Consider the following 21,812-nt stretch of genomic DNA (forward strand, 5'->3'; position numbering starts at 1 on the left):
AAATGCATTTCGAGAGTCCCCAGTGCCTTGTTTCTCTCCGAGCCCTTTAAATATCGTATTTAAATAAATATGAATGCAGAGCAGCAGCACGGCTGGAAAGTTTGGGTTATGTATTCCAGGAGCTGCTGTGCAAATTTCCGAATCCAAACCTGTTTCCTTGGGCAAGACATTTCTTGGGAGGAGCGGGGGGGGGGGGGGGGCGGGACTCAAAACAATCTACAGCCTGCGGTGCGGATCATACCCCTATCCTACCACTCTACTAAGCATTTATTTATTAATTAAAAGTATTTATATCCCATTTTTCCTTTGGGCTCGTTTGAAGTCTTCCTCCAATTTAAAAGGTTCCTCCAAATTAAGTTGAAGGAAGGCTGTCAAAAGGCTCCTTGGAGCAATGGTTTGATCTCCCTATCATTGACGGTTCCGATCCATTGCTAATTCCTGGCAAGATAACCTTCTTTGCAGCCATAGCAGCCTAAAGGAAGTTGTGCTCATCCAGAGGTTGGTTCTTCTGGGTTCAAGACTGGTCTTTTTCAGACAACATAAGCCCAGGTGTGGTGCCGGCAATTACTGCCCTTGCAGTTGTTTGCTGGCAAACTGCCCACTTCCTACAGTTGAGCACAGTCAATGAGGGAATGAAATCTGGCACCCTTACTGGAAGACATCAGGAAGTGGCGGCGGAGGCCCCAGGGCTGCCACCTCAGCATTGGGCCAATCTATGCTAAGTGGGCCAGCAGCACCCAGGGAAGGGGGAGGGAGACAGGTAATCATCTCACCAGTCTGCACTAGTCACCAGGGCTGTGACCACGAGCCCCTCAACGGCTGTGTGCCTGCATGCTGCAGAGGTGCCTCCCCCCCCTTTCCTGTAAGGGCGGTGGGCCCTCTTCCACTGAACAGTGCTCACGCTCATCTGCCAGCAATCCACTCTGCAAAAGTTCACGGCAATCCCCCATTTGCAAGCGTTCTTAGGCAGCCGTTAAAAGCCCGCATTAACTTATAAATTGAGCCGCCCCTGCAGAGGTTTGTCAATCAGCAGGGAAACTAAGTGTGGATTTGGCTTGGAGCTCTAAAAAACACACACACACACACACACAAAGTGTTTGCGAAGGGAGGGCAAGACTCGGCAACAAAACACAATATTCGGAGGCGGGAAAGCATTTGTGCCCCTGCCCGCCTCTTCAGGCAGCCTTCGGATATGAAGTCCTTGCGGCACAGCTCTGAAAATCTCCCGATCTGTAGAAACAGACTGGGAGACACACCATGGCCAACAGATACTTTAAAAATGCACCGAATAGGGAGGATTTTAAAAAATATCATTCCTATTACCATGCTTATTAAGAACGTCTACAGGTGGGCTACCCACTGGCCTGGCTACTACACAGTCAGTATATACTTTAAAACCACAGAGGAAACGGAAGTAGATCCCCTGCCTCCCACAGATTTCACCCTTCACAGTAATCCCAGGAACTGATCCCCCACAAATGGAATGGGCCACTACCGTATTTGGGTTTCCTCTCACTCCACGTGTTTGGACTATCCTAAAAGTGTTTCGAGTCTACAAAGGGTGACCAGGACGATTTGTCAAATGCAGCCCATCAATAGGCATAAATCACCGTTCTGCATGTCCCAGATTCGTATCATTCCAAAGTCCAAACTGGAGGCCAGGCCCATTAACTGGCCTCCGACACGCTTCTACCCACCCACTGTACCTTCGTTAAGTCCCCGTATGATGAGTGGATCTACAGAAGGCCAAGGGCATATGCCCTGCTCCACTTCCAATCGGGCACACGCCATCAAAAGTCTCATGCTCCTAAGCGTTAAATTTGCATTTTCCCTATTGCATGATGAGCATGCACAGAATACAACCTGCCCGCTCTTCCTAACAGCGGAGGCAGCAGCAGGAGAAAGAGACGCCATTCGCTCTATAGTTTTTTCTTCTCTAAATGGTGAACCCGAGAGTCGCCTCTCAGAGAACTGCTCCTGTTCCTTGTACTGCTCTGGTTCCACCCAGCTGTGGGCACCTTGCTGCTCGGCTCAGTTCCAAGCCTCCCCCCCCCCACCTTAAATGTTCTGTTTACAGGCCTCCTTTCAGCTCTCAAGGTCTCACAAAAGCATCCTTGCCATTTTCTTCCTCACGGAAAATTAAGGCACAGAGAGGCCAAGTCTGCAGCTCACGTGCCAACGTGTTCCAAAAGCAGAAATGGTGCCAGTGGTTTAACTGGCACGCGGGCTGCTGCCCGAGGCAAATAAGACGGAGGGATGAATTCACACAACTTACAGCGACATGATCCACCACACTCCCGAAGGCTTAACGTGTGTTGCATCTGCACAGAGGTGGGAAGAAGTGCCCCCGCTGGGGTAACAGCAAGAAAGGGGGGGAACAGAGTCTGCACTTACGCACCACTCTCCCCCCTTTGTTCCACTGCAAAAGCACATGACAGTATTTGCATCCCCCCCCCATTGGCTCAGGAAACTCCCCCCTCCCCCTTTAGCTTTGAATTTTTTACAGGCTTCAGTGACTCAAATTTGCCAACTCTTTAATCTGGATGATGATACCAAAAACGGGAATGTGAATTTTGCCCAATAAGGGAGTTATAAGAAGGCTGGGCCGTGCCCACACAGTGGTTACCCATGAAGGTCCTCAAGGGCATCAGTTCCCAACTGTGCCACACAGCCTTCGAGTCTTCAGCCACTGGCTAAAGACCTTTGCAGCCCTCGGAGTTCTGCACAGCCCACCATCGTCCACCTCGTATGGGTGAGACAGATTCAGGCTGCAATATCATTATGTCAGTCCAGAAACAGACAATTTGTCTTTTTGAAAGGTAATTCGCCTCAACTTGGCGAAATATTCTTGACAGGACCAGGGCAGCTCTTCTTCATATTAAGAGACTGGGCTTCTTGGAAAACAGAAAGGCTTCTTCTGTTGCATTCTGCTCAGCAGGCCGTACCTCCCCACCCCTCCCCATTTAATGCATCTGGAGAACTTTAAAATGTAATTGGGCTGGTCCATGGAGTGCAAGAACAAGCTGTGATTTAGGCACAGCAAAAAGTATGACCGAATTCGCCGGTGCTTAGCTGACCAGCAGGAACCAAAGCCTCCTTCCTAGGGGAGGAGGGAAGATCAATGTCCTTCCTCTCTCCTCAACATGACCATCTTGCTTTGGTGTGTCCGTGACAAAATGAATGTAGCTAACAGGCAGGCTGCCCTAGCTGGAAGCTGGGCTACGTGCAGCTGTGCCTCATGTGGAAGTTCACAACGTATTCGGCGTTAGTCCGCTGCACAGAGATCGCAAAGGGCTCAAAAGGGTGGAAGGTGAATGCCACCAGGCGCCGGACGGTGTGATTGATAGGCCGGCCCAGGAGTCCCGCTTGGATTTCAAACTTCAGGAGGCCCGAATCTCGAGCGTAAAACCTGCAAGGGACAGAGAGGCGCAGGTGACAAGGCTCACGCCGTGAGGAATCAGCCGCTTGCAGTTTAGCAAAGGTAGCGACAAGCATGTCATCGCCTGGCTATGGAGAGCCATCAGGACTGCATTACCCCAAGCGCTTCATGTGCAGCTTGCCTTCGAGAGCAGCTCGAAAGCTTCAGCCAATGCGATGGCATCTGACCAGAATTAAAAGAACTTTGTTGGTGACCCATTTGCTGCCAGACACAGTTCAAAAGGATAGTTAAGATGCCCTTCCAGGACCTTATTAGGCCTGGAACCAAGACCCCATCACTGGTTCCCCTAGCAACCGGCCTGGTCCTGTGCCCCCCTTCAGAGGTGAGCAAGGGTCCCCCCCTTCAGAGGTGAGCAAGGGTCTTCCCCCCCCTTCAGAGGTGAGCAAGGGTCTTCCCCCCCTCTTCAGAGGTGAGCAAGGCTCTTCTCCGTGGGAGCACTCCATTTGTTGCAATCCATCCCACACTAAGGCTAGTATGGCTGGTTCCCCGTGCCAGGCTAAATCTTCTTTCGTTTACTTCAATTTGGGTTCATTTTTTTTTCCTCCTCCTGCCATTCACTCATTTATACCCCACCTTTCTCGCCAATGGGAACCCAAGGTGGCGAACGTAATTCTCCTCTCCTCCGTTTTATCCCCACAACAACAGTGAGGTGGGTTAGGCTGAGAGTGTGTGACTAGGCCCAAGTCCCCCAGCCAACTTCCATGGCAGAGCGGTGAATTGAACCCGGAGTCTCCCAGATCCTAGTCTGAGGCTGTGACCACGACACCACGCTGCCTCTCAATATATGCCACACGGAGTGGTGGTTCACTGAATTTGGCTGGACAAACTGATGGCTCGTTTTTTAGCAGTTGCTTTCACTGGACTGTTGACATTAGTAGGCTATTCGGGGTCAGCCAGGCAGGGTGGAAATGTCTCAAATAAATAAATGCAACTGGAAAAAAACATCCCTTGACCCCTTTCCACATTCCCTCCTTTGCAGGCTATGCTTGCGTAACTTCCTGGTTGCCGCTCCAAATGTCCTACACAAGCTGGTTCCCAGCAGGGGCTGCCCTTCCAAGCTCCTAGTCTAGCTTCTCCCAGAAGCAGATGGAACAGGAAAGAGAGCATTCTTTCAAATAAACAGACACCCTCGGGGCTTTTGCTAATGCAGCCTGCTTGAATTTTTTTGCCTTCTTGCTATACAGCCATTATTCTCCCTCACCCCCCCTCCCCTCCTGAAAGCCCCCAGCCAGCCTGACAATTAAAGGACAAGGACTGGGCGGAAGAGCAGCATTTTTGATCACTGGTTTTCCAAATGGTTTCCCCCTCCTTCACAGGGGTGGGGGTGGGGGGAGAAAGAAAAGAGGAGGGAAGGTTTTCTGTGTGTGCGTGTTGAAATAAAACACGGTCTGCAGTCTGCTCCTCTTACTCCAATTCAGGGCAATTTGCCATACTCAAGATGAGCGCCCTGTAATCTCCAAGACGGGCACCGTTTGGTATTTTTAAATCTATTTGAAGAGTGCTCTGCAATCAGGGGCCGTTTCCATGGGCTCGCACGCGCTGGATAAATTAGACACTGAAAAATGCAAGATGCGTGTCAATAAGAACAGTAATACGGAGGCTTTTGCTTTCCCGCCCCGCACCGATTGTTATGAAAATGGAAAGTTTACCTGTAAATTGTTTCTGTTTCTGAAAGGCTTCCAAACAGGCTTCCCATTTAAACTTTCCATTCCCCCCCTCCTTTGAGCTTTCAGCTCCTAACAAAGGTGGAAGGAGCCAGAGACAGAAAACATGTGCCACTCTCCTGTCTCCTCGGCCCCAGGTGCCATGCTTTGCTACAGCGGGGCGGCTGCCAAATCCATTGCAAGGGGGATGCTTGGGGAGCCTTTGAATCCCTGGAGTCATTCCGCTCCGCCCAGGGGCTTGAGAAGTAAAGGGGTGGCCATTCCAGCAGCTGCGGGCTGGCGTAGGAGAAGAAAAGCTGCGTGGGAGCCAGGGAGACCAAAGGCAGCAGGAGCACGACGCATTAGAGCCGCGATAATAACGGTTATTAGTTAGGCTGAGGAAATGCTAAACGTCCCTCGGGTGGAAGTTGACAGCAAGAGAACTCCTAGGGAGCAGGGATGGAAAGACCCAAAGCTGTGCTGTGAGGAGCTGGCTACTGCGACGGGCTGTGGGGGACGGAGGGGTGGGGAATCACATCTGAAGGCAAGGCTGGCGAGCAGGAGGTCATCATAGCCCGTCTGCCACAAGGGACAGCAAAGAGAAGGGGGTATGGGCCAGGGACCTCAACAGGAGGAAGCAATGGCTCCAGATCTGCTCAACACACCAGGAACCTTGGCAACGAAAGCCAGGACAGAAAAGCGGTTAGTGCATAGGACTCAGGCTGAGGAGACGCGGTCCTAATTCTCACTGGGTGAACTTGAGCCACTCACTCTCTCTTCTTTATTTTATTTATTTGCTACATTTATACTCCGCCTTCCTCCTCAATGAGGACCTGACATCATTCTCTTCTCCTCCATTTTATCCTCACAACAACCCTGTGGGCAGGTCAGGCTGAAATTGTGTGACTGGCCCAAGGACACCCAATGAGCTTCCCCAACAGAATGGAGATTCTAGCCTGACATTCTAACTACTAACCTACAGCATGCTGGCTCTTGCCGTGATCTACCTCAAAGGGTTGTTGGGAAGATAAAAATGGAGGGAGAACCACGCCCACTATCCTGAGTTCCTTCTGGGAAGGTCAAGATAATAATGTGGACACGGCTTCTGTACAGAGGGCAGAATGACTAGGTTTGCTCCTCTGCAAGACTTTGTATTTGACTCAATTTCTCCTTCCTTCTGCAGCATGTTCTGGGGACAAACACCCCGAATTCTCCTACTTTGCACTAAAAGCTGGTTATGGAAGGGGGCATATGCTCCCCTCACCCATCACCTGCAATCTTCAAATTTCTCTGTCTCTGTAATTGCCCCAAGGGCACCAGCAGCCCTCTGCTCCCAGTTCCAGTACCCTTGTTGGCAGGGTCTGTTTTGCCCAATCATAAGCCAGCAAGTGATCCACTGGCTAAGGTGCAAAGGAACGATTCTACAATGTCAGCTTTCCAAAGGATTAACATGCTTCAGGTTTGGTTTTCTTCCCTTTGAGAAGGAATGCTGGGAAAAATTTAAGCCCTACAGGACAGCATCCAGGCAAGAGTGTCTAGAATGGTGCAGCGTGGTGACTAACAGTGCAATCCTAAGCAGAGTTAAGCAGATTTCAATGAATTTAGAAGACTAATTCTGTTTAGGATAGCAAGGTTTGAGTCCAGTAGCATCTTCAAGACCAACAAGCTTTCATGAGTCAGGCTCCCTTCGTCAGATGCAAGATATCTGATGACTCTTGAAAGCTTATACCCGCAATATCTTGTTGGTCTTGAAGGTGCTACTGGACTCAAATTTTGCTCTTCTAGTGTAGAACAATATGACTACCCACCTGAAACTGCTTAGGAAGTCATTGCTAGTGAGTGAACAGGGACTCAGTCCCTGCTTCAAACTTCTGCCACGAACTCACTCACTAACCTTTGGTAATTGATTATTCTTCTTCAGTCCCTAGATTAACTCCAGACAGTAAGCAATAAGAGGATAAGTAGAACTGGCCTTCCTTACAAGACTATTGTAAGGTACTACATTCCTAATGGACAGGAAACACTTTGAATAACTGAATGTTCGCTATGCAAATGCTTGGGAAACCCCCCCAAACCAAATGACGTAAGTAACTGACAATCTTAAAATCAGAAGGGCGGGTCCATAGCTCAGTGGTGGGGCTCATGTTCCCCATGTAAAAGGTCCTAGGACAAATTCCCAGCATCTCCAGGTGGAAGAAACTGTCCTAGGCTAGCTGGATCAGTGGCCCGACTCAGTAGGAGATAGCTTTATATAGTGCTTGGGAGGATATGCTTAAGAATTTCTCTCCAAGTTTGGTTATGGCAACCACAGTCAGCTAGGATGAGCAAGCAGGAATCTGGAATTGACGCCATCTTGAGACAGTTATTATCTGTTTGTTGATTTTATGATGAACTGTTGTTTTATGAATTGTTTTAATATTTGTATTATATTTTTATAACTGCTGTACCTCGCTCTGAGCCCACTTGCGGGAAGGGCAAGCTAGAAATGTTGTTGTTGTTAATGAAGAAGAAGAAGAAGAAGAAGAAGAAGAAGAAGAAGAAGAAGAAGAAGAAGAAGAAGAAGAAGAAGAAGAAGAAGTGTGCCTTTGATTTATTTAAAAATATCTATCACTTTTCTCCCAAAAGGGATCCAAAGCTTCTCACAGATGAAACACAGCCGTAGAATGAAAATAAAGACAAACAATAAAGACTGAAATAGTAGAACAGGAGGAGGAGTGGGTGGGGACTACAGTGGTTACTATCTGCTGCTCGTTCTGAACAGTTTGGTCTTGGCACAACCACCTCAAGGCAACAAGGGCAGAAGCCTACTTAACATTCTTAGGAAGGCCATTCCACTACCCAGAAGCTGCTATGGCAAAAGCCGATATTGGACAGTAACTATTCTGGCGTCCACAGGAAAGGAACAGAAAGAAGGAACTGCTTGGGAGACTGGAGTCGCCGCAGAAGGGTGCAATTCACGGCTAGCAATACTTGTCAATTTCTCAAGGCACGTGGTATTTTTACCACCAGCCGCTGAACTGTCTTGCTTAAGCAAGACTCTCAAAAGACTGGTGGTTCTCTGCTTCCACTTGAAGGGTTTTCCAGAGGGTCAACCTGTGCCAGAGACATGTGAACCCAACCGCTCGGCAACACTCAGGGCCCTCTCGCCTCCTGAAGCCCCAGCTGCTAAGGTGGGTGGGTGGGGACTTGCTTGGCTTCCCCAAAAGGGCCGCTAAAAACAGCTGCAGAGTTGGTGCCTTTTGTTGAAAAGCACGTTGCCGCCTACAGACAAAGACTGCCTGCTGGAGCCTTCCAAGAACCTCAAGGACAGCAGCGAGAAAAACAAGCGGGGAGGAGGGGGGGAGCCCGAGGATGCCCCAAGACCAGGTGCTTAGGGACAACTGCACAATACAACTGACCAAATGCTCCCCAGGATCAGTGGAGATCACAATAAGGGAGAACTGTTTGGCAAGGTCAAAAGAAATTTTTTCCGAAAAATACCCCGATGGTAATAAAGTCAATGACTTCCGACTTATTTCTCCTCTCTAGGAAAAAGGAGATAATTAACAGCATCTGTGTTCTGCAGTGTCATTTTCACTGCATTAAAACCCACACAGCTTGGCTACTTCTGGCCAATGTCCATGCTGTCCAGCATTCTGTTGCCAGCGGCCAATCAGGTATCCCTGGGGAACTTTCAGATGGGGTATGACGGTCACAGCCTTCCCCTTCCCTTTGTTCCTAGCATCAGGTATTGGGAGACAGTGCAGTATAGTGGGTGTGGTGCTGGACTGGAACCCAGGGAGACCCCCGTTCAAATCTGCCACTCACCAAGGAACTTGCTCAGTGATTCTGGGCCCGTGGCTCTCCCTCTCAGCCTAACCTACCACAAAGAATAAAAGAATGCAGAATGACGTATGCCAGCCTGAGTTCCTCGGAGACAGGATGGGACAGAAAAGAACAGGCACACATTGCCTCTGCAGATGAAGGAGCCAGATGAAGGAGCCAGTTTGGTATAGTGGTTAAGAGCGGCAGAACTCTAATCTGGAGAGCCAGGTTTGATTCCTCACTCCACTGCTTGAAGCCAGCTGGGTGACCTTGGGTCAGTCACAGCTCTCTCAGAGGTCTCTCAGCCCCACTCACCTCACAGGGTGATAGTGGTGAGGATAGTAACAACACTTTGTAAATCACTCTGAGTGGGCGTTAAGTTGTCCTGAAGGGCAGTATATAAATTGAATGCTGTTGTCGCTATTATGATGATTATTATTCAGCTACTGCAATGTCCATAGCAGTTGAGAAGGAGGTCAGATGGAAAAAGATGTTCTACCAGCCAGTCCTAAACATTCCAACAACTCCAGGGTCCCAAAACTATTTCAGCCTGCAGACACCTTTGAAATTCTGACATTGTGAGGTGTGTGCAGCTACAAAATAGCTGCCACAGGTGGCAGAGCCAGCCACAAAATGGCTGCTGCAGCTTCTCTTCAGTCACACAGTGAAGATCCTTCTGCTGTGGTGACAGATGCTGCCGCCAAAGCAGGGTTTTTAATCAAACCTCCAATGACCAATCAGAAGCCTCACCGGGCAAAAGCCCCACCTGGCATTTCTAAAATTACGTGACCGGCACCAGGAAAGGTTTTGGCAGGTGCCATAGCACCGTTGAGCACCATGGTGGGCACCCCTACAATAACCCATCTTGCTTAGGTTCAAAAGCGTACCCCCCATAGGGTGCGCCCCCCCCATGTCCACACACCCTTAACAGGGACAGGCTCTTGGGACTCAGTCCATACCTGATTGGATGGTCGCCACACGTCTTGGGGCGCTCCATGACTGAAACCCACTTGTCGTCATAGCTGAAGAGGGAGAGATCAAGGTAAGGGCTGCCGCTGTATGACTGGGCGCTAATTGGGAGCTGACCCAGCAGCCGCCGCACAGCCTCGGTGTGCCCACCGTACTTGGCATTCACAATAGTGTCCTTAAATCTGAAACAGAGACAGACCATGTATTGGGGGGGCACTTCATAAGAAAAAAAAAACCCTCAACTACCCTTCCTATACTTATGCATGAATAAAAGCTACATGAACACAGGAGTGAAGGGGGTCTGCATGCAATGATCCCACATTCAACCAAGGGGTTGGATCCCAATGAGAATTCCCACTAATGGGGGGGGGTCACTGCTTCCCCCATTACTACCACATCCTAATGATCCACTCCTTGTGCAGTCCCAGGGTTTTCACTGTCCTAAAAGAGGAACATTTCCGAGAGACTGGATGGCTGCCGAAGCGAGGAGGCAGGGCGGTTCCATTCCACTACCTCCCATTACCAATCCAACCTGAAGTAGTTCCAGTTGAGCTACCTCCAATAGCAGGAAGGCTCTCTTCACCCAAAGAGTAATGAATTTGTGCAATCTGCAGGCTGGCCTTCAAAGGGGATTAGACATGCACAGAGGATAGATCCAACCAGCTCTTTCAATCTGGACTAATTCCCCTCCTTAGTGCAGCCACCAACCCCCATAGGGTAAGTGGTTTTCTCCTGCCTCCCTCCTCAACTTTTTAACAACTCCATGAGGTAGGATAGGCTAAGACTGGCAGGCTCAGGGTCATCTGACAAACTTCAGTGGTGATTTGAAGCTGGCTCAATCTCTTCAAGGCCTTTTAAACTGGCTACAATCCATCTTTGAGCACATTTTGGGGAAAGGTAGGACAACTTATTTTAAACTTTTTTTAAACTACCCTGTGCACTGACCGGGGGGGGGGGAGCACTGCCTAAAACAAAAGAACAAGTTAAAATAGAACACTAGAACGGGAGCAAGTTGAGCCCCTCCAAATTCACTAGTTGGCCAATGAGCCAAGCTTCCGTACACACAGTCCACAGGGCTCACCGGCGTTGGATCTGCCTGGCAAAGTTATTGCTGGAGGCGGAGCAAGGGAACTGCACTGCCTCGCTGTGGAGGGTGGCGTTCCGGAAGAGGTCACAGAAGTTCTCGAAGAGTTCCAGCAGCTCGTCCGATGTGTTCTCAAACACGGCGATCACCTCGGTAGTCACCATGTTGTACACAACGAAGAATGAAGGCTGGGAGGGGAAGGAAGCAGAATTAGTCATCCAGCTGAGTGCCTGCGAAAGACACAACTCGGCAACTCCCACCGCCCAAAATCAAAACAACGAAGAAAGACGGTGGTTTTGTGGCTGGCCGAGGAAGTCGCCAGTGTTTCACAAGCCGCTTCATTGTGCTTTCAGCCATCTCTACAGGCACCAGATTAACTACCCCATTAACTGCCGTCAAATTATTTTACAAAGCTATGTGAAATTCCTTCAATTCTTTTTGGGGGGGAGGGAGGGTGTTGTTTATATTTGAAACTGGACCCATCAGTGCTCCTGTTTTCTTCCCCTGCCAAACATGAAATGTTTTTCCCCAGAGTGGCAGCTTTAATTTTAGTTCCCGCTGGGAAACGATTTTAAGCCAGGTGGTAGCAGGCAACAAATTATTTCCCCCACCATATATGCAGAGAGGTGAGAGTTGGTTGGTTTTATGGGGGGGGGCTGTTTTCTTTTCCCTGCCTTAATATTTCCAACATGCCGAGATGAGCCTTGTAAAGTGCATTGTGCTCTGTGGCTGCTTGCAAACGGCGTACCCTTCAGGGTCCCCCGCTGCTGAGGAAATGAAAGGCTGAGCGCCATTAACTATTTTTTTTTGAATTACTGACGTTCTTATCCAAGAATTTCCAAAAGCTGCGGCTTGGCTTTGCCATCAGTCATCTGGGTACATGTGAAGAAATCTTTTCCGCTACAAACAAATGGCCAGGATGTAGGGTATTTTTGCACAACTGGAGACTTAGTGTTTGAGGGTCACATCTGGAGAATCCCAGCTTTTCAGTTTAAAAAGAATGCTTCTAGTCCATATGATTGCAATTATGACTATTTACGCAGTGCATCTACGTGCGTGACACTATAAGACGACAAGCAGGGGACCCACAAGGACTTGCAGGAAGCATCTCATTTAACCCTCCTCCGCTATTTCCTCTTTCCGTCCCCTAGCAGCCACCGCAGCCTCTCTCCTTTCCACCCACCAACTAAACTACTTTTATCTACCCTCTTGTCTTCAGCTTTGCCTCCTTCCCTCCCCCTAGCAGCCTCTACCTTGGAAAACGATGGCTCCATTGCGTGGTGCTGGCTGCTAGGATGGGCCCAGTTACTTAGTGGGGAAGCTGTAAAGAACTGCACTGGCTCACCTCACATTCCCCTCTCCCCCAAATCTCCTTCCCCACACTATATCTTCTTTCCCTCATCCGGGCAATCCCTATATTCTCACCTTTCCCTGCTGCTTTCTCTCCTTCCCACCCACCCACCCACCCTTTATGCACCCCAATTTATTTTTTTTACTTCATTTATACCCTGCCTTCCTCCACAACAGGGACCCACAGCAGCCTCCATTTTATCCTCAAAATAAGCCTTTGAGGGAAGGTAGCCAAAGAAAGGAAGGAAGGAAGGAAGGAAGGAAGAAAAAGAAAAAGAAAGAAAGAAAGAAAGAAAGAAAGAAAGAAAGAAAGAAAGAAAGAAAGAAAGAAAGAAAGAAAGAAAGAAAGAAAGAAAGAAAGAAAGAAAGAAAGAAAGAAAGAAAGAAAGAAAGAAAGAAAGAAAGAAAGAAAGAAAGAAAGAAGAAGGAAGGAAGGAAGGAAGGAAGGAAGGAAGGAAGGAAGGAAGGAAGGAAGGAAGGAAGGAAGGAAGGAAGGAAGGAAGGAAGAAAAAGGAAGGAAGGGAGAGAGAGAGAGAGAGGAAGGAAGGAAGGAAGGTAGGTAGGTAAAAAAGTACAACTCCATCAAAACAGCCAAAGCCAGCAGTGGGAAAACACACGCCTCTTTTCTGCAGGAAAGAAGCTATTCTTTAACTCTTTTGAAATCAGCAGGGACTCTTTCTCCTGCCTGGTATCAGTTCTCCTGCCTTTCCGGCCTCTTGGGATAGCTGAGGGAGGCTCAGGGGCTCTAAATCGTCAGCTTCCCCTTGCAAGCCGCCGTTAACGTGCAGCCAGGCGCTAGCACAACACTGAGTTCCTCCCTTTCAGACTAGTGAAACGTGCAGCTCCTTTGAGGAACATCTGCTGCTTTAGACCCTGCTTTCGGGACCATTACAGTCTCCGTCAGAAGACGCGCAGGACAGCAACAATCAGCCTTTTAAGGCTTGAGTTAGTACATTTCTATAGGAGATGCCTATTGAGCGATCAGGGGCATATTACTAAATAGATCTTTAAAAAAGAAAACTGTGGCAGGTGGCACAGTGAGGAAAACACTGCGAGGCTCCAAGGACACAGGGAAGATTACGTGCAAGACGAACAGCGCGGCTTGCAGAAGTTGAGAAAAGAGCAGAGGGGAGAGAATTTGTGGCCTTGAATAGCGATAACGACGGTTTTGTGGTCTTAAATATCCAGACCAATTCAAAGCGAGTTTGATACACAAAAACGAGGGGGTCAGACATACTGAGAAGTGGAAGACTGGAACCAGACCTAGATTGAGACACTGGAACCAGACACTGATTGATTACTGGTCTGGGTAGATACCGTACACTCAAGACCTGTAGTCAAAGCTCTCGCTTGTTGGTTGTTGTGGGTTTTCCGGGCTGTATTGCCGTGGTCTTGGCATTGTAGTTCCTGATGTTTCGCCAGCAGCTGTGGCTGGCATCTTCAGAGGTGTAGCACCAAAAGACAGAGATCTCTCAGTGAGATTGTGACACTGAGAGATCTCTGTCTTTTGGTGCTACACCTCTGAAGATGCCAGCCACAGCTGCTGGTGAAACGTCAGGAACTACAATGCCAAGACCACAGCAATACAGCCCGGAAAACCCACAACAACCATCGTTCTCCGGTCGTGAAAGCCTTCGACAATACTCTCGCTTGTTATCCGAAATCTATCTCTTTGCTATTCCTCACTTTCTGCAACTCCTGATCATGTGCACATCTCCCAATGGCGTATGAACACACAACGCTGCCTTCTACCGAGTCAGACCCTTACAGTGAAATCCTAAGCAGAGTTACTCCAGTCAAAGCCCACTGAAATCAATAGACTGGAGTGACTCTGCTTAGGATTACACCGTTAGTCCGCTGAGCTCAGTATCATCTATTCTGATGTGCAGTGGCACTCCGAGGCCTCAGGTTCAAGTCTTTCATGTCACCTACCACTTGCTGGAGATGCTGGGAATTGAACTAGGGACTTTCTGATGAGCCACAGGCCATTACCCTACCCTGTTTGCCGTCCCTCTCAGGCTCCTCCTGCTCCTCCTCCTGTAGTCTTTCAGCCTTCCTCTCCTAGACACCCCTCTTTTCTTCTCTTGGCGTGTTCCCTTCTCAGCCTGCTGCTTCTTCCACAATCCAATAATCCCTTCTGTCCATCCTTCCCCCATCCTGGATCACAATGGATCAGTCAAAGACAGCCAGAGACTCTGTATCTGCCCCAACCCACCTACAGCAGTGATTCAGACACTCCCTGCCAGAGGCTTAATCCCAATCACCACCACCACCAAATCCCTTCAATTACTGGACTACCATTAACATAATACAAGGGAGAAAAAACAGGCAATAAGGATTCTCATATTAAGCTACGTGAAACAGAGACCCTAATAAAACATGGAAACACTCAGAGAGATAGGCTAAAGTGTTCGGGACATATAACTGAAAAGAAAGAAGCGAGACATCATACAAGGTTCTAAAATCATAAGTGGTGTGAAGGTTTTCATCCTTTTCTCGCAGTGCCAGAATTCAGGACTGCCCTATGAAATAGATTGGAGCGTATGCAGAATCGCTAATTCATCTAATTAATCACAATTCCACGTCGGAAGGCATGGGGATCATCACTGAATGTCACAAATATGTCTACCAAGAGTTAGTAGCTGTGATAAACTAAATGGAACGCCCATGTTAAGGGGAAGTGTACCTCTGAAGAGCAGCTGCTGAAGGACACACAGGGAAGTTATTGCTTGCATTCCAAGATTGTGGGCTTACTGGAACCATCTGTCTGGTCACTGAGATGCAGGGTACTGGACCAGAATTGACCCTCGGTCTGATCCAGCAGGGTTCTTATGTGGCATGCGTTAACTATCCTGAGCCCCTGAGGGAAGTGTGGGCTATAATTTTTTTTATAAATAAATACGATTATGTTCTCTTTACATAATAAAAGCCAGGGCAGCACATGGACTACAAGCAGGGCCTCATGAAATCATATGCATGCGGACAGACTTCCCACCCAGCCAGTCCCCGCCAAGGCCAGACCCATACCTGTGAAGGGTCTGTCACCCGTAACGTGACCACGTCCTCGCTGGTATATTTGATGAAGAGGTGGTTCTCATCTAAAAGCTGCATCTTCCACATCCGCAGCTGCCTCAGCTGGTCGTAATACTGAAAGAACCTCCTTTTGGCTATTGTGCTTCCGTCCTGCTCCGCCCTTCGCCACAAGTAGGCCATCAACCTATGTTTCAGAGAATTGATGAACGGCTCTTTGTACGGGTTCGCCATGCCTGTCTGAGAATCCCGCTGGACTTCCGGATAAACCGCTGACAGCGTGAGGAGGTCATCCTCATAGCAGAAGCGACCGATAGTCCGTACGTCAATGAAGGTGCCCTCAGGTGTTACCTGAAAAACATGGATGGTTTGCTGCTGTACAGACAGAATGGCCAGGATATTCTTATACAAGTAGAGACCTTGGTTGTGGGACAAGATGACCTTGTCACATTTGAATGTCCTGGTGTCACACAGCCTGCCTGTGTGAAGGTCAATGATGTGCAAAGAGTAATCTTCTAAAGGGGACCTGGGATTAGGGGTCACCGATTCGCTGTTGCGGTAAACTTCAAAAAAGGGAGGGTGGGGCTCCTCGGGAAGGTAGGCCGCAGAGCCGACGATGACGTAGCGACAGTCGTCCGTGAACAAGCTGCACTCGCGGTTCAAGTGCTCGCCGTTGGAGGCCACGTTGGTAATGTGGAGGAGGACAAAGAACCGCTCGAAGAGCCGCCTACGGATGTTGATGGACCGCTGGTCATTGCCGTTCGCCAAGATCTCCCCATCGTACCCCTGCAGGAGGTCTTCGGCGGCCTGGCATCCTTGGTATTCATAGATTTCCAAAGAAGTCTGATCCGAGGAGAAAGCAATGAAATACCTTCCATCGGGGGAGAACTTGCGTAAGAAGCAGGGAGGCTTTTCAACGTTGACCACAGTGAAGTTAGGGAAGACGTTTTGGTGGAACACACGGACCTGGTGCCAGTGGGTCCCCGTTTTGCCAGACGTGATCCTTCGCCTTTCCAGGCGGTAGATAACATTCTGGTTCTGGATCCGACGGGGCTTGATAGTGGGGGTTTCATCATCCATTCTACCTTCTTCAAGTGGAAAAAACCCCAGGATGGACGAAATCTGAGATAGTTATGAGGCAGATCATGCTGTCAAAGAAAGGAAAAAGTGGCTGCCGTGAGAATGCAGCTGCAGGAAGAACTAGTCGAGAGGAAGAAGGGCCAAACCCTACACTCGTGTATATATACCTATTTCAGAAGTCCTAGTAAAACACTCTAACCAGTACACCACACAGACTCCGTGGCACTGTGTTCTGCATTAAGCATTTATCAACCACTGGTCGCGCGCAAACCTTTAATGCACCCTGTGGTCATAGTGCTGCGCAGCGTTTAATGAATTAATACCCGCTACATTCCTTGGGTTTGTAGTGGCTCTCATTCATTTATTTAAAACACATTACCCCAAAAAAGCTTTGTCTAATGAGGTGTAAGCTAACGTTATGCATACAAGAAATTTGATAACACAGTGCTCTTTTTGAAAAAGACACACCGTTCAATTAATATGCACAATTTCAAAAAATGTAGCGAGATCAGAAAATAGTGAATTAGCATAAACTTTCCCCTAATGGTATGAGAGTATTACGAAAGGGAATGCCTGCAGTAGTGCAACGGATGTTATGAAAGCAAGGTGTAATTTACACCCTAATGTGTTAAGAAGCAGACTTTAACATGCTGCCAGACATGAAAGTGCCAAGTCTGGGGACAATACTGAACATCAAACCATTGTGAAGGGTGCAAAGAACTAATTAATCTGTGACTGAAGTATGTAACAGATGTGCAAAGCATCTGCCATAGCAAAAATCCCCATCCTTCAAGAACATCCTGACTAATCCACACCCAGCAAGATGTACTCCTTTAACTCCGTTACAAACTTGCAAGCAGTGTAAGGTTGAGCACTACTGACAGACCTACCTGACACCATTTACTGAACTTCACATCCATGTGCATAATTAAACCCAAATTTCCCTTGACCAAGTCCAACCACTTTACCGTAATGTTTCCTAAATTACTAAAATGGACGATTGTTTTTCTGAATTAAAACTGAAGATACAGTTGGAAAGATCTCACAAGTGTAATGAGAAGATAATTATCTACAATGTAACCCACTCCTTTTGTTGCTGCGTAAGTCATGGTTTCCAGAGGCAAGCTCAGAGCAGGAAGTCTGTTACTGCAAGCCCCTTCTTCTCTGGGTAGGTAGCTCTGCCCATATCTACATAGCAGAACTCAAGATCATTCACAAATTCAAAACAATGGACCTCCCAGGGCTGAATAGGGACATAGGATTCTTATCTCACTACAGATGCTATTTTTCTGCATTTCCTTCCCTGCTCTCTCAAGCTGATTACCATTTTCCATTGTACCTCCGCATCTTGACTCCCTTTCTTTGCAACATCCCTTCCACCTTCTAACTTCGATATAAGGGCTCAGGGAGCTCCATTCCTAGTTGTATCTGACAAAGGGACCTTTGACTCTCAAAAGTTTATAACATGGAAATTTTGTTAGTCTTTAAGGTGCTATTGGACTCAAACCTTCCTCTTCTACTGCAGACCGACAGGGGTACCGACCTGAAATTTATCTACATTGGGAGCAACTGACCAACCCAGCAACCTCAGGTAAACATTTAACACAGAATAACTCATACTCAGTGGAAGCTGACAGGAAGAGAGCAATCCTAGCATAGTGAATCAGTTAGCAGACATTCTCTTCCATGGGCAGGTAATTCTACGCAGGTCTATACACGAACTGCTCAATTGCACAGAGAACACCATTTTAAGAGACAGGGCAGAACAACTGCTCCCTTCATAAAAGCTGAATGCAAAAAAAAAGCCCCCAAGTAACAGAAACTGTGCAGAAAGCAACCTCTTTGGGGTGGGGCAGGATATTCTGTGCATTTCTACGCTGTGCATTTCTGCACTGGGACTACTCTATTGCCCTGTCTACAGCAGAGGTGAGAAAACAGCCTACCTGTCCCTCCACAGGCATATATTGAGTGCAAGAAAGCCATCTGAGAACAATGCAACACACAGATATGCAGCAGGCAGCCTCCTCCGTCTCACCATAAATTTCGTTGGAGCTTTTGGGGGGGGGGGGGTTATGCCTCTAACTTTACACTGGCTGCGTTAAAGTAGGGTTGCCAGCTTTGGGTTGGGACATTCCTGGAGATTTGGGGGTGGAACCTAGGGAGGAGCCTCTGTGGGGTATAATGCTATTGAGTGCACCATTTTCTCCAGGGGAAATGATCTCTGTCGCCTGGAACGCAGTTGTTATACCGAGAGATCTCCAGGCCCCAGCTGAAGGTTGGCAACCCAAGAACTTAACAGCGGGGGTCTGTGGCAGTTCCTTAGAATCTGGCTCTGGAGCGCCTTCAGGGCCGGGCGGATCCGAGAGCGCAGGGAGAGGAGCGGGCTGTCCACGGGCAAAGCGCCCCCCAATTCCAACCCCCGACGGGCAAATGAGACGCCCGCCTCGTCTCTGCCTTCCCTCCCCGACTCACTCAGCGGCCCCAACCGCCGCCATCTTTCCGCCAAGGGACGTCCAGCGCGACCAACGAGTCCCAACAGCCTACCGAGGACGCCGGCGGCCGGAGCGTAGGCGCCTCAAGCCGGAAGTGCTCTGGTTCATCACAGAGAATCACGGGGGAAGGATAGAGCGTCCACCGCTCTGTGGTTCACACACACCCTCCCCCGGCAGCCTCTCTCTCTACTTCTCTCGGCAGCGGCCCCTAGTGGCCGGAGGAGGAGCCGCTGGAAAGAGGTAGAACTCGCCCCGTCTATAGCTCGCCTGCCTTGCGCGTGGTTGCCACGGCAACCGCATCCTGGCTTAAGATGGCGCCATGGCAACCGTCTCCTTGGAAGGGCTGCGCGTGGCAACCCGAAAGGGTTGCTTTCCTCCCCTCCCCAAGGGTGCCTTAGCAACTGCTGCCGGGCAGGATGCCCCACCAGAAGCATCTCTCCCCGTGTGGCTCAGGCTGTCTTCAGAGAGGCTGCCCACCCCCAAAGGAGACCTCCTGTGGCAGCCTCCATAGAGCCTCTCTTCTGGAGGGCAAGATGCCAATCCCCTTGAGGTTGCCATGCCAACCACTCTCACCAGTTGGATGCCTTGCCATGACAGCCACTGCCTAGCAGGATGCCATGACAACGTTAAGCACCATGACAACATCTCAAACTCAACCCCTCCTTCTTTTGCCCTCCTTAAAAACAGATTATGACAATAGCAACACACACACACACCCGCAAGGCCAACTGTTACCACAGAAGAATACCAGGAGCATGGTGGCCACACCACCCTAGTATGGGTTTTCAAACACAGGGTTGCCAATTCGGCCTTGGGAAATTCCTGGAGATTTGGGGATGGAGTTTGAGGAGGGGAGGGTGCTCATCAAGGATGTGGTTCTATAGATTCTACTCTCTAAAACTGTAGGCTGGAGATTAGTTGACATTTGGGCAGAGTTGCCAGCCCCAAGTCCCATTTCCCATCATCGCTCTGAGTGGTGTCTGGAGAATTTTTTTTTAAAAGCCATCAGGTCAATGATGTGATGTTGCTGCTGGGGAAAATCCAGAAGTGATTTCACACCTCTCTGAGAATCACCAGAAACTCTATGGTTGTAGCATAGAATTTCCAGAGGGGACCGATATCACTCCAGAGAAAACCAGTCCTCACTAGGAACTCTATGGTTTTACCACAGATTCCTACAGAGGTGTGACATTGTTTCTGGGTTTTCTGGGAACTGAAGTTATGCCGTTGCTAGGTTCATGTCTTCCCCAACCCATCTCTTTCTGGTTTCCAGGCTGTTCTTGGCAACCCTAACTCCAGGCCCCACCTGTAGGATGACAATCCTATTCAAGCACTGTGATAACATCTAGAGGAAGTCTGAGCCAGCAGTTTCAACAAGGTGTCAGGGCTCCATCCCAACATGCAACCATCCATCACCCTCATGGGGCAGCTGCTTTTGTCCATGAGAAGCGGGGGGGGGGGGATGTACCACAACTTGCACATGTACCCCTTTCTTGTGAGGCCATCATGACTTTCAAAATGTCTGCCTTGGAAAGTGTACATTTATCATTACTTTACTTTATTTTGAGATCAGACATTTCTAATACTCCTTTCCACAAAAGGCCTCCAAGATGCCTTTCAGCATGGGATAATATACAATTAACAATGAAAACAATGTAAGAAGTATGGCAGATCCGTGTGTTCACACAAACAAATGAAGGAACCTGTATGCACAGGAAAAGCCCACTTACCTACATTCACTTTTCAGCCCAAAATTGGCTCCCAAAGGGGTTTAAAGTAATTTAAAATATAGAAGTGTGACAATATAATGTATGTGAAGCACTTTTAACACTTGAAAGTGTTAGGGTTGCCAACCTCTAGCTGAGGCCTGGAGAGCTCCTGGAATTATAACTGATCTCCAGACCACAGAGATCAGTTTCCCTGGATAACATGGCTGTTTCACAGGGTAGACTGTATGACATTATACCCCATAGAGGTCTCTCCCCTCCTCAAACTCTACTAAGGCTCTACCCTCAAATATTCAGGAATTTCCCAACCTTGGCAACCCTAATATGTAAAGGTGACATATTCGATATAAGTAAAATATACTAAAAGCTGCTAAGTGAAGTTTGGGCCCAGACTTTTTTTTCTTTGTCCCCCAGTCTCTGGAACAACACTTGATAATGAGTAGTGGGGAAGCTGGATTCAGCCATAATGGAGGAGTTAACATTTTAATATTGAATGGTCTGCTGAGCAGAGCAGTACTCAGAAAATTGTTTAAAAAGAAAAACCACCCCTGTGCAACTGATAGGATTTGAGGGGGAACATGAGAGGGGAGCACTGACCCTTGACTAGACTTCGTTGATCTCACCACCACTATGCTTGAATTGAGATTATGGCCTGGAGCCCTCCCAATACTTCTCTACAGTTGTATTTTATAGAGAAAGATTTTTTTAAAAAAACACCCTTCTCAGCCATCTGATTGGGGAGGAGGTATGGCTCAGTGGTAAAGCATTTGCTTTTTGTGGGGAATGTTTCAGCTTCAGTCTATCCAAGTAGCAGGTGATGAGAAAGATGTCTGCCTGAGACCCTAGAGAGCAGCTGCCAGTAAGGGTAAATAACACTGACCATGATAGGCCAAGGCTCTGTCTCAGGATAAGACAGCTCCATCTGTAATTAAGGGATATCAATAACTTCTAGGAAACCACAGGGATCCCCAACCTAGTTTGACTACCACCATCAGATTCCATCATGGCTGAAGCTTCTCAAAGTTCAACAGCCATGGGAGATGTTTGGCAGAGGCATTTCTTCCCCTGTAATTACAACGGGGAAAGATATTGCCAGTTGAATTTCTCCCTGCTTTCTATTTCTTAAAGGAATCAACTCAACTTGTTTAGGATGGAATGTGTCCTTTATGCCTTAACAACCATCATCCATGTCAA

General features: G+C 48.4%; 1 protein-coding gene across 3 annotated transcripts; it reads right to left on the bottom strand.

Moving 5' to 3' along the window:
* Positions 1-2,501: 2,501 nt before the first annotated feature.
* On the bottom strand, positions 2,502-18,916 carry DET1 (DET1 partner of COP1 E3 ubiquitin ligase). 3 transcript variants are annotated; one of them, XM_055002186.1, is made up of 5 exons: positions 18,872-18,916; positions 15,317-16,467; positions 10,937-11,127; positions 9,846-10,037; positions 2,502-3,409 (listed from the first exon to the last, which is right to left on the bottom strand). In XM_055002186.1, exons 2-5 carry the CDS (start codon positions 16,397-16,399, stop codon positions 3,220-3,222), a joined length of 1,656 nt encoding a protein of 551 aa, XP_054858161.1. In that variant the 5' UTR covers positions 16,400-16,467; positions 18,872-18,916; the 3' UTR covers positions 2,502-3,219. The 3 variants fall into 3 exon arrangements, with proteins under 3 accessions (XP_054858161.1, XP_054858162.1, XP_054858163.1); XM_055002187.1 differs by lacking the exon at positions 18,872-18,916 and adding an exon at positions 18,343-18,423; XM_055002188.1 differs by lacking the exon at positions 2,502-3,409 and adding an exon at positions 4,807-4,994.
* Positions 18,917-21,812: the final 2,896 nt, after the last annotated feature.

The sequence above is a fragment of the Eublepharis macularius genome, chromosome 18 (genome assembly GCF_028583425.1).
Source record: "Eublepharis macularius isolate TG4126 chromosome 18, MPM_Emac_v1.0, whole genome shotgun sequence".
Classification (NCBI taxonomy): Eukaryota; Metazoa; Chordata; class Lepidosauria; order Squamata; family Eublepharidae; genus Eublepharis; species Eublepharis macularius.

Bases quoted from the DNA above. Each gene is read 5' to 3' on its own strand.
- DET1 (XM_055002186.1), bottom strand. From the start codon at position 16,399: ATGGATGATGAAACCCCCACTATCAAGCCCCGTCGGATCCAGAACCAG. The intron at 11,128-15,316 runs GTATGGGTCTGG...TTCCCCTCCCAG, and splicing joins GGGTGACAGACCCTTCACAG to CCTTCATTCTTCGTTGTGTA. The intron at 10,038-10,936 runs GTGAGCCCTGTG...TCTCTGTTTCAG, and splicing joins GCCAGGCAGATCCAACGCCG to ATTTAAGGACACTATTGTGA.